This window comes from Trematomus bernacchii, unplaced genomic scaffold (assembly GCF_902827165.1).
Source record: "Trematomus bernacchii unplaced genomic scaffold, fTreBer1.1, whole genome shotgun sequence".
NCBI lineage: Eukaryota > Metazoa > Chordata > Actinopteri > Perciformes > Nototheniidae > Trematomus > Trematomus bernacchii.
This window is the reverse complement of record NW_022987828.1, coordinates 3,266,459-3,280,439: the sequence shown is the minus strand read 5'-3', so window position 1 is coordinate 3,280,439 and position 13,981 is coordinate 3,266,459. Positions and strand designations below refer to the sequence as shown.

General features: G+C 41.9%; 1 protein-coding gene across 2 annotated transcripts in view; it reads right to left on the bottom strand.

The window, feature by feature from the left end:
* Nucleotides 1–13,981, bottom strand: part of macrod2 (mono-ADP ribosylhydrolase 2) — a 396,983-nt gene that overhangs the window by 274,271 nt on the left and 108,731 nt on the right. For both annotated transcript variants that reach the window (XM_034152126.1, XM_034152125.1), the window contains exon 4: nt 9,183–9,212. In XM_034152126.1, coding sequence (XP_034008017.1) covers nt 9,183–9,212 — 30 coding nt within the window. The remainder of the gene's footprint in view (nt 1–9,182; nt 9,213–13,981) is intronic.

Sequence of the window (13,981 nt, the reverse complement as noted above, 5' to 3'; positions counted from 1 at the left end):
TAGTTAAGCAGGTCAATCATACAGTATATTATATTGATTAAGTCTAACGTTTGATGAAGAGAGAACCTTTTGTCCCCGACTCCTTTGCAGTTTCGCCTGCTGAAAAGACATGAATATGCAAAAGGAAATGAGAAGACACTACACACTGTTTTCCTCTCACTACCACCCACTGTGCCTGACATCTATTCTCCACCTCCACCACACTTCTTACTCTGCACATCCCTCCGTCATTCTTCATACACCCTTCTTCTCCCTTCATTTTTCCTCACCTTTTCCCCTGTTGTTCAATACACCTTCCTCTCTCTCCACCTTTTACAGGTGCTTCTTTGACTATCCACAGAGATCTGGCTGCACACACACACACACACACACTGTGGTGGCAGTGTGAGGGTGATAATTGAGTGTGTGGAAAAGAGGATTAGGTGGAGTGGTGGGCATCATCCCTGCAGTATAAACGCTCATCTCTCCCTAAGGAAGGATACATGGAGCGTCTTTCACTTCAGTCCAACTGGCTGCCTTGGTGTCACTCTCAGCTAGCGTACTGGGATGGCTGCTGTGGCCCTCAGGAGGCAACAGTGAGGGGGTTAACGCAACTACATGCCCAGCACCTAGGGGACACTTGCTGTTTCATCCTGACACACACTTGTTTATACTGCACAGCCTGGCTGAGGGGAGCAAAACAGTCACGGTGAGAGTGGAGATCTTCACCAGGGGAACAGGCTGACACAGGGAGAAAGATAGATCGAGGGTAAGAGAGAGAGAGAGAGAGAGAGAGAGAGAGAGAGAGAGAGAGAGAGAGAGAGAGAGAGAGATAGAGATAACTCCTCCTCTTCCCTGTGGTCTGACAAAAAAGATGACAGCTTTCCTCTGGAGCTCGCTCTGCCCTCCCTGGGCTCAAAACCTCACTTGTAGGCGAGCGGCCTGTCAGACACAGCTAACTAGGCTGCCCCATGAGATGCAGGAAGCTTGACAGTTTGTTACTAGTTGGCAAAAGGCCACTGTAGTAGGTCAGTCTCTGCAGAGAAAGTGCCAAAGAAGTGCCACTAATCAGCTATCAGGCAGCTCTTAAGAGATGCTCACGTGAATATTATCCTCCCCTTACGCCCACAGCTAGTTCAAAGACTCATTATTATCAGTGAACTGTCTCATACTCAAGTCTCAGATTCATAAACCCAGCCAAATGCAACTGTAAACATTAAGTACTTGAGAGCAATCGGGCGCTCTGTGGGTTATGTTTTTTGTGATGTGTAGTGTTTTAGTGGAAATATGGCATTTAATGTTTATGCGCCACAGCGTGCAGGGACACTGTAAAGAAAGCAGCAAGCTAAAGGTCCATGAGCCAGCTGTAGTTAAGAGAGTGGTATATTTTACATTTGCATCTCAAAATGGAGAGTAATTAACTTTTGTGCTTGAACAAGATATGTATACCACACCTTTAGTTTTGTCCAAACTAAATGGCTGTTAGAGTTAGTACCAACACCTGCCTGGCCTCTTTATTGATTGAATGGCAATGTCCTGCTAACTTCTTCCATTGATTTGTCCACTGGGTCCTGAATTACCTTAACTACTTTTAAAAGAGAAGATGGCATGGAAGGAGCCCCTTTGTTAAATAATTAAAAATCTCTGCTTGCTACAGTAAGCATTGCTTCAAAGCAAATCAAATGGAAATGCTAGTTATTTCTTTTATATATGATGGTATCTTAACCGTCTTTTGGGGAGCATGTGGCTAAGTCCGGTGAGCCTCTTGTGTTGTCCTTCTAGCCCTGCCATGATTGGTGGGACACTGTTATGGGGTAGTGCCCTGCTAAGAACTGTCCCCATCTGTCAGATCTCATCACTCCATCCTGCATTGCTGGGGGCAGCGAGACCAAAACTGACCACTGAGTCAACTGACAAGACAGCTCAGCATCCAGTTATCCCAGAATAAGAATCAAACACACACTGGCATGCAAACACCAAGTCACGCAGATACATAAACGTAATACACACAGACACATGCATGAAAAAGACCATGGACCGGCTCAATGTAGAATCTACCCCCAAAACAGCCACAACAAAGCCTGTGCAGACACAAATGTGCTCTGACATGGAGGTTGGTGATGCTTTGAGTTGTCTAAAATCTCGACAACTGACCCAGAAATGCTCTCGCACAAAAGGGGGTTTTGGGTGTGGGGAGGGAGGTCATGTGTGATGCAGTGTGGAACAGAACTAAGTTGACACTCTCTTGCCTCTTTCCCAGGCCCTGTGGTGGTATTCCCACTGTTGTTGCAACGAGGGGAGACAGAATAAGGTGGATCCTTAAACTGGGGTGCACCTAGTTGTTGTAAAATGAATGGCCAATTACTAAGAGGTTGAAATATATATAAAAATGGCTACAATGTGTTGTGGGATTGCAGAAAATAAAAGCACTTCCTGTTCACTGATTGAAGTCAAAGGCCACCTTTGTTTCCTCGTATAGCCAGAGAATGAGAGAGGAAGAGGCTGCAGAGGTCAACACAAAGAGAAACAAGCAGCTGCAATATGTTTACAGCAGCAACCCAGGGGGGAAGAAGAGGACCCAACAACAATATTGCATCTATCTATTTTTACCTAAACGATCTAAATAGATGGCCCTACTGTTTTTTTCCTTGTAGGGAACCTTAAAAACATGTGTAAACGAAATACAAAGCATGCAAAGTTATACATAACAACATTTTAAAAACAATGACAGTCGCATACACTAGCTTTACGGTCATTCTGAAACATTGTAGTATAACTATGCTGAAATGTAACTGCACTGCATTGCCTCAGCTGCCTCGAGGCTTTGCTGCTACCCTGAGGTTTTGAGCTGCAGCTGCGCCGAGCTTGCTTTTCAAACTGATAAGGCTCCACACTCTCTCCGTCCTCTGGTTTAATATACGATGGGGAGAGATTGGTATAGGAGTGAAATCCTCAACCTCAAATGACCCCTCAGTGGCAAAAAGGCAAGTGTCACTCTGGAGATGATAGTGAAAATAGGAAGGTAAGGCACTGAAAATGTCTGTTGTTATTCTCCATCACACCCCATTTCCCCCTCTGTCAGATTTTTAACTCCACTGCAGGATGAAGATGGCATTGTTAAATACTCTTTAGGGTTAAATGTAAAGACAAATATATATTTTATTCTCTAAAGAAATCACTTGTTTGGCTTATATTTTTGTTTAATCAGAAGGCATTTTAAATGTCACTATTATTAGTAATTATTTAATTCAATCAATATAATGGTTAAAAAAATAATTGGTTCTCACACATGCAGGAAAACCAAATCGTCAATTACGATCAACAACAAACTAGAATACAATTCACATCATACAGAGACTTTCAGAAAAGTTTTGCATGACACAAATACACTTTACATTTGTAATCATGTGAACTGTGAGGGTAAAAGAAGAAGCCTCTCACATGCCTCTCAACTGTGCACTTTGAATAGTCCCGGTTAGATCACAAAGCTTGCTAGACCACAGCCGGACACAGAAAGCTCCCTTCAGTTTGATATGCTGATATTGCGCCGTTTTAAGATAGGCCCTCTCCCTCACCCGCCACTGCAGTGCCAGGGATCAAGTGACGGCGTCAACTAGCTAATGACATGACTGCCGCGGGCAACGGCCGGCAGCGTGATTTATACACGGGGACAGAGATGAAGTGATTCATAGGTTAAGAGAGAGATACCCAAGACACGTGGCAGCTATATGCCCCTCTCGCTTGCTCTCATTCGCTGATACACACCTCTCTATAAATGCCTTGGAACACTTAATGTCACATAAGCTTAACATTACACAACTGGCCAGTCATGTATACCATTGCTTATAACTCTCTCCCTTCTATTGTCTCAACATTTTTTTTTACATCTCTTTCTTAGGCGGTCCTTCTTTCCCTCCTGTGTTCATTGACTCCCTGATCATTTGTTCTTCCCTTTCCATTATAGTGCAATGCTAATCGTAAATATGGAAGGCAGTGTTGTAGGCTAAAATGAATGGCCCAATCATCCTGCATCAATTAGTCCATCCATCATTGCTGATTGGAGAAGGGGGTGTCCGTGGTGTCTGTTCTCTGTGGTGGCAGGAGGGAGATAGAGATGGCATTAGAGAGCTTTCACGCTGAAATGCAATTTCCATCACTGTTTGGGAACCATGAACTACAGTCCACACGATGACCTTGCCTTGCTAATTTTAGTAAAATGCCCTCTAAATGACATCATATCTGTAATAATTGGCAGCAATGATCTGACAGCATGGGGGTACAGTACATCTCACATGGTAATTTTTCATTATAATGATTCCTACTGAGATGTCATTGTGCTTGACAAAACTATACCTATAGTTATCAACCTCATTAAAAGGGCTCAGAGAGAAAAAGACAGTTACACTGACATAATGGATCAATATCTTCCTGTACAACATAAAATACAAACAATAAATACATGTGGGTCACATGGAGCGTTGTGGCTTTCTTGCATGTTATGCAGTCAGTATACTGTGTTACACATTTTTAAAAGAAAGGCAATCCAATATTTGGATAATGCAGTGAAAAGCAGTGAAAAGCAGGCAAAAAGAGAACAATTCTAAAGCCCTGTCCTAAATACAACCTACAGAAATTAGGTAAAAATACTTATCAACATGCTTTAATCACACAAAAGAGAATACAAATGTGTTTTTTGCTGTGAGTTTACCGTGTAAGTAGTTTCTAACAGCAGGGCCAATCCCGCAGTGCAGGACAGACATACATTAATATCAGTGCCATCTCCACCCTTGAAAAAGCACATGGAACATCGCAGCACAAACACAAGGTAGACCTAGATCATAGTGTAACTTACTGCCCGCTAAATATGAGGAGATAAGTAAATCCCGAGGGTAACGCGCTAAATAAGGAATCTTTGCATTCAATTTATCATTTTTACATTATTTAGGCTACTCCACAGGGAAATACCGTATCTCTGTCATAAGTTATGCTAATGGCTGGTACTACCATCTGTGAACTGAGGACCATCAGTCAAGCATAGTGTGCAATCTATGAGTTATGGGAATAATGTGCCATCTATAAGAGATTAATCATAAAAGGGAGTTCTGGGCTTCCAGTGATCTGATATAGTCGCGACAGGGACATAAGGCCATCTAACCCAAAGCCGTCACACAACACCATCTCCACCAATACTCCTCCCCCTGCACAAAGAACCATGCCGGGTCCCCTCCAATCTACTCAATAAACAAGCCTGGGGCAGAACCCAGACAGGAGATAATGGTTCACCTGGAGGTGACAGGAAAAGAAAACAGAGCTCTTTGCATAGCGAATGCAGATAAAGATAAGCACAGTGAAGCACTTAGGAATCTTGATAAAGGATTATCCAAACAAGTCTGAAACTGAATACATTTTCTTTTTTTAAAGCATGCAGGAGCACTCTTTTAGAGAGAGCCAGTACTGCAGGTATGTTCCTGCTGAATTTGCAAAGCTGATGTTGTACTTCTGTGGTCAAATACATTTAGTAAAGCAGAAGTTCTCACATTCCACGCAAGGTTCAGAACCAGGGCAATATTCTTCTTCTGTTAATTCCATTGTTATTTTCAGGCCTTTGTATACACCGTTTTCTCAACAGATCCACTCCGGGTTAATGCGAGTCTGCGTCCAATGATATTTTAGTTGCAGAGGAGGGCAAAGGAGCACATGCACCACCGCAGCCAGGCTTATCACAGCAAGCATAATTAATCTCATACTTTAGAATGTGTTGGTACTCGCTATGACTCACAACACTGTTTAGGAAACGTATGAGGGAGGAGAGCCGGGGGCACATGGCACAACAGCCTGTGTTACGCAAGCAATGACAAAAGGCTGGTGAGTTCAGTGAGCGTTAGCAGCCCGTGGCCAAATTAGCCCATATCAGGACGTACAAAATCCATGCATGTGCCCCGCTGCTTGACTGGAGCAGAGAAAAGGAGGCCCAACCTGAGAAGAACGATTTGTTTGGGTGGTCGAGTTAAAGCCTAGTGCTAAATGGGCAACGGTTCTGGTTAGAATGCTAATGAGCCCATTCCCCTCCTGGATGGAGACATCAAAGGAGAGTGGAGCTCCCTCTCTCCGGCTGCACAGGGCTTCATGGTAACATTACATGGCTCAGTGTGCGCCTGCATCAATGTTCTGTGTGCGCGCGTCATGGGCGTGTGAGAAGGCGACAAATGCGCGGGGGGGGGGGGGAAGGAGAAATAGACAACATGATGTTACATTAGGTCTATTCTCTTGGGACTGTGCCAGCTTCCAGCCATGCTGTGACACACATCAACGAGCAACCTGGTACCATTCATAATTACCCTCTATTCACCGAGGCCTCATTTAGCATGCCATTATCAGAGATCATTGTTATTTCCCTCTATGTATGTATGGAATCCCAGTGAGACCAACATGTCTAGTGCAGATAACAGTGCTATTTTGGTTAACCCCATTGTGTACATAATACTGAAGACATACAACCCATAGAGAATTCCCATCAGTGATTTCTAAGGATTTAATAGAGCACCAGGGCATAAGAATCGTTTCTAGATTAATTTTGCTAGGAACTAATGCTAGGGAATATAATAATGTATTTATTTATTTTTGGGCACTGGACAAATTGCCCCCTGGGCTTTATTTTCACCCCATTCACATCGCACTGGCATAAAGCCAAAAAAAACTATCACAAATATAAGTATTTTCTGCTTTACTTGGACCACACATTGCACTTTAAATTAATAATACCATATACGGTGAAGTGAACTTTCCTCCCAAAAGTTACCTACACATGGGGATAACATCAATTCCTCAACAAAAATAAATTTCTATAGCCAGGAGAGTTTCCAAAAGTGTGTAGGTGGTATACTAACTTTTTTTTCTCCATAAAGCAAACACTTTGTCCAGTGTTCACATACTGGCGGGAGGCCCACCTCTAGAACTAAGAGAACTAAACATGGCTCAGGTGTGTGAGGCCAACATGATGGATCATCCTGCTGTGAAGCTGCCCCTCTGCAGAGCCCTGAGAAGACAGCTGGGAGATAAGGCCAGCCCTATATGAGAGCACATCTCCTTTCACATCGATCCTCCCCGCCACCAAGGCAGGAGGTCTTCACATGCCAAGCCACAGATAGGGGTAGAGGGAGATCCGGGGTGAGAACGCAGAGAGCAGTTCTGCAGGTTTAGCAGCCATCTTCTAGTGATAAACACAGGAAGATAAAAACCCCTCGTGGCCTCATGCAGATAAAAGCATAAAGCTTTGTTAAATTATCAAGCATGGCCAATGTAGCAAAAACAAGCTTCCCAAGAATGCACACATAAGTAAAGAAACAGACTTGAGGTTATCATTATGAACACGAGGAAATGTGAGTCTTAGTATTTTACAGTTAGTTGGCCTTGTATCTTCTGCCAGTAACGTGGCAGGAATAGAATCACTGGAAGTACATTGCTAAAAGAATGAAAGGAGGCTTTGCTCTCAAAGCATGACACTAGCTTTAGAATTCCTTTGGAGTTAATAAGCACAGCTGCAGGTCACAATCAACTCAAATGTTTTCTAGGAGCGTTTGACATTAATTGACACACAAGATCTCACGTGACTGTGTTGACAGTCCCAAATTCCACTTTTTTTTCCACCATTTTGGTTGCTGCTGTGTTGAAACGGAGCAATCTTTAATACCTTTACACCTATTACTCGCTAAAGAAGAACCTTGATCAATCAACAAGGCTCCGTGTCCTAAGATTCGCAGAGCTGTAAAAGGGTGATTTGCCATAAAATAACAATAATGAAAACATAATAGCAAAGAAAATTGCTTCTTGTGTTTTTCTTTACACGGAGAATGAATACTGAGAGCCGAGTGCAGCAGAGACAGACACCAATCAGGAGGACAGTATACCTGCTTTACAGGGCCAGGCTTTGTTATGGAGACGTGTGTTTGTGACCTCTGATCTCAATCACCAATGGTTTTTTTTCAAAAGCACTGAGGGCCTCTCCATTTCACTGTTACAGATTGGGATGCGGTACTGCTATACAACAACAGCTGGAACGTTTGCAGTCTTAACCGTGTATCAGAAGATAAGGGCCACTCCAGGCTCGTGATTAGATGTGAATAAGTCATTGCAACAGGCTCTGTGTTCTGTACTCTAATGGACATCATGTGCACCGAGCAGGTAACTATGCTGTGGCTTTGATGTTGCTTTAGGCACATCCCTCGCCTCAGATGAATCAGATTTCATGCCAGGTGTTTAAATCATAATAAATAATAGAAACTGAAAGAAGTGCCATTTTGCAAAGTGCGTAATTATGTCCTATGTGCTGCTTTTGTTAAACAGATGTATTCACTCTATAGGAGGTATATGAAACTTGGAGGAACATTTTTGACGGAACAATTGACATCTGCATGTGACATTTTAACAAATATCCCACATCATTATTTATTTTTTAGTTCTGTGATTTAAACAATGTTTTATGTTTGTATGCACTGTGGATAAACAGGAAAAACATGGTTCACTGTTATTAGATATTAACTTGTGAATTAGATATATTTCATAAAATGCAGCAAAGTCTAATGAACAGAGAACATTCTGTAAAACTGAAGCCTATCAGCAGACGATGACATATTCAAAGTGACAACCGACACAGATGGATAAACAGATGCTGAAGCAGTGACCTTATTTCATTGTCATACTATTCCAACATATCGTCAAAAAATCCCCTTCGGACTCAAAATTAAGAGTCCACATCTAACTGGGTGGAATTTTTCCCAACCTCTTATTGCTGTGGTGAAGAATGATTATTTCAATCATGTCAGTGAAAAGTCAAATTGAGAAAAGAACAGTTGGATTGGGCAGTAACAATCCTACTGGAGTTCCCAACCCATTATTCCCACACCACGGTCTGCTGCCTCAGATTCCCTGCATTGCTTTGATGATAATGTTCTCCGGCAGGCCGCTAAAGTTATGACCGTCTCGCCGTGTGGCACAGTGTGAAGCTCCACTGCACTACGCTCTAATGTTCTTGCCTTGCATTCAGCCCCATTTCAAACAAACACTTGAGGCGAAATAGACACTAAAGTCTGCCATGAACCCATGGAAGAACATGGATGACCATGCGAGACATGGAGAGAGTAACATTAATTGCTTCATTACCATGGGAACAAACAATGTAAAGTATCACAAAGATGTTAACTCACCTCCCCCTCCTCCCAGAAGACTGGAATTTGCTGAAAAGAAAGAAAAAAAAGAATGTCAGAAAAACTTCAAAGAGTAAGCAAATATGGATTAAGAGTCGGCAATATTTGGACATTAAAGTCTGGATTCTCCAACTGCAAAAGTGGGATTTTTCTGAAAATACACCTGAGAAGCACATTTTCCTTACTCTTATAATCATCTTATATCTATTAGAAGTATTAATACCACATTTCACTGAGAATCTGAACAGAAAATGCAGTATATTTTCAAAGTCCTCGAAAGAAAACAGGTTAGTATAAGGTGCCAAGACAAGCTTGAAATTGGCTTGAATGATATAGGGTTAGGGTTACATATTTGTTGTAACTCTTTTTTCTGGCAATGCAAGATTTAAAAAAAATTATTCTGGTTCTGAAAACACCAGAAACATCTAAAAAGGTAGAAAACTAAAAGAAGGTCATCTGATACTTTTTTTTAACCACATCCCCAATTGACAGAAGTAATTATTTTGTGTGGTAGTGTTTTTCTTTGAATACTAAATTTGGAATAAACTTGTAATTCAGGCAGCAGCTAATTTCAATATGAGCCCCTTGGTAGATTTCCATCTTGGCAACATGACAGAGGTTACATTCAAAAAAACATTTGGTTCATAAAAAGCAATTAACAGTGGCCCAAAGTTTGAGAAAGTAGACATATTTTCATGAAACAAATTACATATTGAAGCTCGTCCACAAAATATGTTTCTCTTTCAGTAGCATTGTAGGTTTGTGTGCTATTCATTTCACAATGTATGGAAAATGTATGTGAATGTCCCTTAAGTTGAAAAAACAACTTGAATACAGTTATCAAGACTTTTAGCAATAAGACAGAGCACATCTTCTTTGTAGTTTCCATGGTGTCTACATGTTATGACTATCTGCTATCAGCTATCTGCTCATGAACACACCAAACTTGGAAATGGGTGTCAAGAGGAGCAAGTGAATGCACCATTAGCCTACGCGGAGGTCTGTGCTCTCCAAGTGGCTTTCTAGGTTCTTTATGGGAACACAAATCTTTGGACTTGAGCTCTTCAAAACAAGACTTGTGTTAAAAAAGGGAGATGCTACATTCTCACGTGTGACAATTATATCTAGAACACCCTCAGTTTTAAGACAGTTGGTTCAAAAACACATACTATCACTCCGCCCTGTTGTCCATCTGAATCTCCAACATTAACCGTAGTTTACTGGTTCAAGAGAAGGTAACATCGGCTAAGTGGAGAGTGTATTATTAAAAATGAACCTATCTGTCAGTTGGAGACATCCGTTGCACATGAGAGGAGAAAGATTAGAGGGGATTTAGAGTACATCTGTTAATTTGAGTGTTACTGAAAGTAGGTAGCCTATGTGTTTGAAGTGTAGTTCATCCAGCGGGCATTGAGAAGAATCATACACTGCAACATGCCTTTTAATGATCTTCAGTTTCAGCGACGGCATTGGCTATCATTAGCAGTGAACGCTACTATTAAAAGCTTATTATTTCTCAAATACATTTTGGTGCACAAGCAAGAGATAATGAACAATTTGGTATGAAAGAAGAGCTCTCCAACAACACCACAGTCCTGAATCTTGTTTTTGAGTTTGGGCCTGAATACGTATATGAAGGGGACTTCTGGAGTTCACTCAGTTTCCACACCTTTCTGTGGCACCATTATGGCTTTGCATTGTTCTCATTTGAGCACCACACATATGAGTGGGCACGGGGACAAAGAAAGCTCTCCCACTGCAGAATTTGTTTCATCAAAGAGCTTTGTGTGTGTGTGTGGTGTGTGTGTGTGTGTGTGTGTGTGTGTGTGTGTGTGTGTGCCTGTGTGTGTGAGAGAGAGTATACAGTATGAACATAACATAAACACAGAAGAGACAGCAACTCAAACAGGGATGTACTGACAATCCACTGTCATGTTTACAATAGCACCTCTCCAGGTTTTTCTGTGATGAAAAAGACTTGTGTACTCTCCCGGCCCTTTGTTGAGCTCTGGAATGTTTCAGCTATCAACAGCAAGCATACAACTCAAACATGCATTTCCAGAAAAACAAAAACCTGCCTGTTCACATGTTGCTGTAACAAAAACAAATCAGAAATTGGGATACTGTAAGGTATATCTAATCTAATCGCATTTTTGTTAAAGTATGTAGTCTATGGTAGTTATTCTTATGATGAGATATGATGATCCTATGATATAAATGCTTAAAGCTTCTTGTTGTTAATCTATCACCAGTAAAATGTAAGAACTAGTCCCGATGCCTAAACTAAGAGTATGCAGGCTTTTCATAAAGTCTATCATCATTCTCTAATCTCCTGGGGAGTCTTCCTATTCCTGAGCTATTAAAACACTGGGGTTTAATTACCTGACATTATGGAAATGCATACCTGAGGGGGGCGCTTCATTTACTCCACACCTAATCAGAGATTGGAGATGTGGTTGCTAATCAGTCAGAAACAAATCTCTTGTGTGTGTGTATGTGGTGGTGGTAGTAGTAGTGAGCGGAGTAATCCGGGGGTTGAGATGTTGGATGCTTTCTAACCACATGTGACTTGGTGTGATCACGGCAATAGCCCACTGGGAGATGAAGAGCATTTGACAGCCATCTCATCTCTGCAGTGGGTTTGATAAATATAGAAGTAAGGAGGGGTAGAAAAACGTGGCTTTATGCCTTTTCATTTCCCCTCTCCCTGCATCCTCTCCTTTAATGATCAGAATGTCATGAAAAAGTGTTTTGGCAGTTTATCTTAAAGCTCACTGTGCGGCTTATGCACACACAAATATCTGTAACCTACAGAGTCACTGAGCTCAGCCCACAGAGATACATATCAGGGCAGAGATTAAAATCCCAAAGTGGATGTGGACTTGTTTGACAATCCGTCTTCAAGCATGAGATAAATAAGAAAACAGCTAGAGGAGAGAAACAGCACACAGAGCAGCCCCTACACTGGCTGTGTGCTTGGGCCATATGCAGTATGATTTTCCTGAGAAGTGCTTCAATTATCTTGAGTGAAAATCAAAACAGAAATCCATATTTGGCCACATCCACTCCATAATGCATATTTTATAGAGTGTGTATTAATTATAAACTAGCTCTCCTTGCTGTTTGTGCCTGCCCTGGGCTCAGTCGGGCTATCTTGTGGCGAATCAACACATTTCTGCCTTCAGGGAAGCAGTGGGAGAGCCAACATTTAGTATTATCAGAAGACCATTATCTGTTCCTTCTGCATGAGGAGTTGTCTCTTTGAATGCATGTAAAATTGGTTTTTGACTTGTCCATCCTCTCTTCAGTGTCCGCCACAGTGTGTCCCCTTGAGAATTTTGAGAATCAATTCATAATTTTCTTCTGCAAGGACATACAAGGACCTCATCTCCGTCTTTTAAAACATCTACAATGATCCCATCACATAAGACAAATGACTGCAGTGACCTTTTAATATTTCACAAAATCTGACAGTTTATTGTGGTATTGACCCAGTTAACGAGAAGAAAGAGGGAAGCCAAAGTAGTAGGCTTTGACTTGGTGTTTGTCAGGAGTGTTGCTGAGAGTCGTCCCAGTAGCAAACACAACATGGGTCATAAATCTCAGCGGAGGGGCTCCCTGGACTGCGTGAGGATGGCAGGTCATTAGGAACTGCTGGTCCACGGCATTAGGCCGGCCCATCAAACATATGACTGAACTGTCACTGTAGGAGGACCCGTTTCCTGTCTGCCCTTTGACCTCTTAACCCTCGCAGCAACCTCATTTATCCCTCAGCCAATCAAATAGCAGTGGAGGCGCTGTTGTGTATTTTCACGGCAAGACAATATTGATAACAGAACCCTAGCCGAGAGTGTGACAGGCGCAGTTTATGGATTGTGGCGCTGCGTCAAGAAGCCTGCACAGACACAAACAAGGTGAAAAGGAAGGGGGAAACCACCCGCTTGTCTCAGTGTGTCCATATATTTGCAGAGCATTCATAAAAAAAACCTTATGTGCACTTGAATGGCTGAGTCCTGTGTGTGCAGGGCAGTGAGGCATGGATTTGGGTTGTGTGTTTGGTGTCGTCAGCAGAGCCCTAGATCATGCAGTTAAATGGGAAGTGCTAGTGCATAACCACAAAACCTCAGGGCAGTAAACAGATTCACTGTCTACCTTCTGGTCCACCTAAACTGAACCCTTAAAATATATGCCATCGCATACACACTCCCCTTATCCACAGCTCTCGCCACACTTCTCAATAAGCTCAGAGGTTAATAGTGTACTCTGCTGTGGCTCTGGGATAAAAGGCAGGGTAGAGAAACTAATAAAAAAGTTTTATGGTTAAGGTTGCCTGCTCTGTTGCAAATAGATGAGTCGAAAAAGAAATCCTCTTCATTTTTCAAAGCAACCAGGGCGGTCATTGCAATAAAAAGCTACCGGCCTATCTGTGTCTGCAAATCTTACAGCTATTTCAGAAGGATTGCCAGTAAATACATCAAATAAACGTCAAATAAACTGTTATATGGTTGATCTTTGCCATGTTCTATTTTACCTGTAGACTACTTGATATCACCAGATTCCATATACATTAGGTGAGGGGTTTGATGCGTGTCTTACCTGTCCATTAAGAGTTCTGATTTTAGTAAATGTGACTGCAAAAACACAAACTGTCCCAGATAAAAGAGCAAACTAGGTCATTATTGTTGCTCTTTGTAACCGGGAGTCACATCTTTTTAGTCTCTCCATTCTTCTGCTTTAATTAGAAATCATTTTCACACTAATTTGGTGGGCACAAATTAGCACCTACAACACAATGAACT